Raw genomic sequence first — 2,792 nt, forward strand, 5'->3', positions numbered from 1 at the left:
AGACAACTGAGCAAGGAATTCATAATTCTCACCCCTCTGCTATTTGTAAAAGTTTACTACTGCCTTGAACTCTTGGGCTCAAATGATCCTGCCATCTGAGTCTCTCTCATTTTTTTGTTGGGGTGGGGGCATTGAGAGGGATTCTCACTGTGTTGCCCAGGTTGATCTCAAATTCCTGGCCTCATGCAATTTTCTTGCATTGGCCTCACAAATTACTGGGATTATAGGCATGAGCCACTGAGCCTAATCAAGGAATATATTTTGACTTTCATAAAATAGCAGAAGGGAGGGTTTTCAGTTTGTTTTATTTCTGTAGTTTATAGATATGACATGTTACCTCGTTTGATATAATCACTGATCTAGTAAAATGGTTACTTGCAATTAGAATAAAATTTCCATGTGTTCTGTTGTTTCATATTTAGAGGATAGATTACTTTTTCTTTTAGAAATAAGTCATGTTGGCTAACAAATTGAACATATTAGAAGCTTGTGCTACTCTGCATTATTGTCACTTTGGTTGAGAAAAATTTTGTCAAAGAAAATCAGGCTGGGCCAAGTGCAGTGGCTCATACCAGTAATCTCAGCATTTTGGGAGGCATAGATAAGCAGATCTCTTGAGCCCAGTAGTTTGAGACCAGCTTGGTCAATGTGGTGACATCCCTTCACTACAAAAATCACAGAAATTAGCCAAATATAGTGGCACACGCCTGTAGTGCCAGCTACTGGGGAGGCTGAGGTGGGAGGATGGCTTGAGCCTGGAAGTTGGAGGTTATAGTGAACCAAGATTGCACCACTGTACTCTAACCTGGGTGATCGAGCCAGACCTTGTCTCACACACACAAAAAAGGTGATAAAATCAGGCCGGGTATGATACCTCATGTACATATAACCCCAGCATTTTAGGAGGCTGACGTGAAAGACTTGCTTGAGGCCAGGAGTTCAAGACCAACCTGGTGATAATCTGTTTCTACAGAAAAATGAAAAATTAGCCAGGTATGGTAAGGCACACCTGTGTGCCCAGCTACTTAGGAGGCTATGTTGGGAGGATCACTTGAGCCCAGGAGTTCAAGGCTGCAGTGAGCCATGATCATGCCACTGCACTCCAGCCTGGGCAACAGAGCAAGACTCTGCCTCTTTAACAAAGGCAATGATTTTTGTCATTTATAATTAAAATAGTTAATACTTGATGTAATTTTCATTTTTACATTAGTTAAGTGTGCCTGTTTTCCCCACAAAACCCCTGTTGTTGATAGTTAAAACATTCATGAAGAAAATATTTTATCCCATGGCCTTTATTTTTCTATTTTTACCTCTCTTTCCCAAACGGATTTGTTTATTGGATATCTGGTATTGCTTTTGCCACACATTGTATTTGAACACTTAAAAAAAAATTAGCAGCTGCTTTTAGATTCTGTGTTTATTTTCCTAGTGAATATAATTTTTGAAAAGAAGTTTTACACACCATATGGTTTCAGAATAACTTATTTTATATAAAACATGGCATCACTACTGAAACTGGAACAGAATTTTGTCGCATATTTCAGGATAAGAAAATAAGAGAATCTTACTAGAAAACAATGAAGTTTTACTCTTTTATAGTGTTCAATTCAGCTGACCTTCAGATTGTGTTATAATTCTTGCGCTGCTCTTAAAATGAATTTTCATGAATCATGAAATTCTGTAGTGTTCTCCAGTCAGTAGGGGATCCTTCATTAAAACTTTGTATATCAAAACCATATGTTGGAACTTAAATTGCAGATTTCCTGTAGAGTAAGCTTATTAGGGTGGTAATTGTTTGTATCTTTGTCCTTCATAGAAGTTTTTATAGGGTTCTTAATGTTATAAGTGAATGATGTATTTGTACAATGTCTATAACCAAAGTGTAGAATGCAATTAATCAGTGAAGTAGGCATAAATTAGCAGTTGGCAGGGTGTGAAACAAGAGCAAAAACCCAGATGATCTAACGTGAAATCAGATCAATTTCTGCATAGTAAATGAGAATACATGATATTTTAAACTTCTTACAGTTATAAGCAAAAATATGAAATTGTATCTTCTTGAGAATGTTTCAAGATATTTTCTGTAATCTGATGACTAAAGCTCAGGCTTCACTTTCTGTTTTCTCTTCTTAGAGCAATGATGGAGAAGAGCGATTAGCTGTTGTTCGACTTCTAGCTAAATTGTTTGGTTCCAAAGATTCTGATTTGGCGACACAGAACCGTCCTCTTTGGCAATGTTTCCTTGGACGGTAAGAGAACATATATTTCTGAAGTTTATATTTTGGAGAATAGTCAGTAGGGTGCAGTCCACTTGATTAAAACATATACATATCAAAACTTTCATTGATATATATTTGGTTTCATTGTTGCCATCCTTATGGAATACATTTTAGGAAAAATTTTGTATGAAGAAAGCTTAATATTTTATCTGCATAACACTTTGTGTTAAAATAATGTCATGGCCAGGCACAGTGGCTCACGCCTGTAATCCCAGCCCTTTGGGAGGCTGAAGCAGGTAGATCACTGGAGGTCAGGAGTTCAGGAAACCAGCCTGGCCATCATGGTGTCTCTATACTAAAAATTCAAAAATGAACCAGGTGTAGTGACGACGCCTGTAACTGCAGCTACTCTGGAGGCTGAGGCAGGAGAATCTTTGAACCCGAGAGGTGGAGGTTGCGGTGAGTCGAGATCAAGCCACTGCACTCCAGCCTGTGTGACAGAGTGAGACTCTGTCTCAAAAAAAAAAAGAAAGTAATTAGAATAAATAGCATTGCTGGATATTCTAAGCCTTT

The 2,792-nt window shown here is 37.9% G+C and overlaps 1 protein-coding gene across 4 annotated transcripts in view; it reads left to right on the plus strand.

Moving 5' to 3' along the window:
* PDS5A (PDS5 cohesin associated factor A) overlaps positions 1-2,792 on the plus strand; it is a 96,812-nt gene that overhangs the window by 54,661 nt on the left and 39,359 nt on the right. For all 4 annotated transcript variants that reach the window (XM_017509892.2, XM_017509894.2, XM_017509893.2 and 1 more), the window contains one exon: positions 2,134-2,249. In XM_017509892.2, the coding sequence (XP_017365381.1) occupies positions 2,134-2,249 (116 nt within the window). The remainder of the gene's footprint in view (positions 1-2,133; positions 2,250-2,792) is intronic.

Source organism: Cebus imitator, unplaced genomic scaffold, assembly GCF_001604975.1.
Source record: "Cebus imitator isolate Cc_AM_T3 unplaced genomic scaffold, Cebus_imitator-1.0 Scaffold425, whole genome shotgun sequence".
Classification (NCBI taxonomy): Eukaryota; Metazoa; Chordata; class Mammalia; order Primates; family Cebidae; genus Cebus; species Cebus imitator.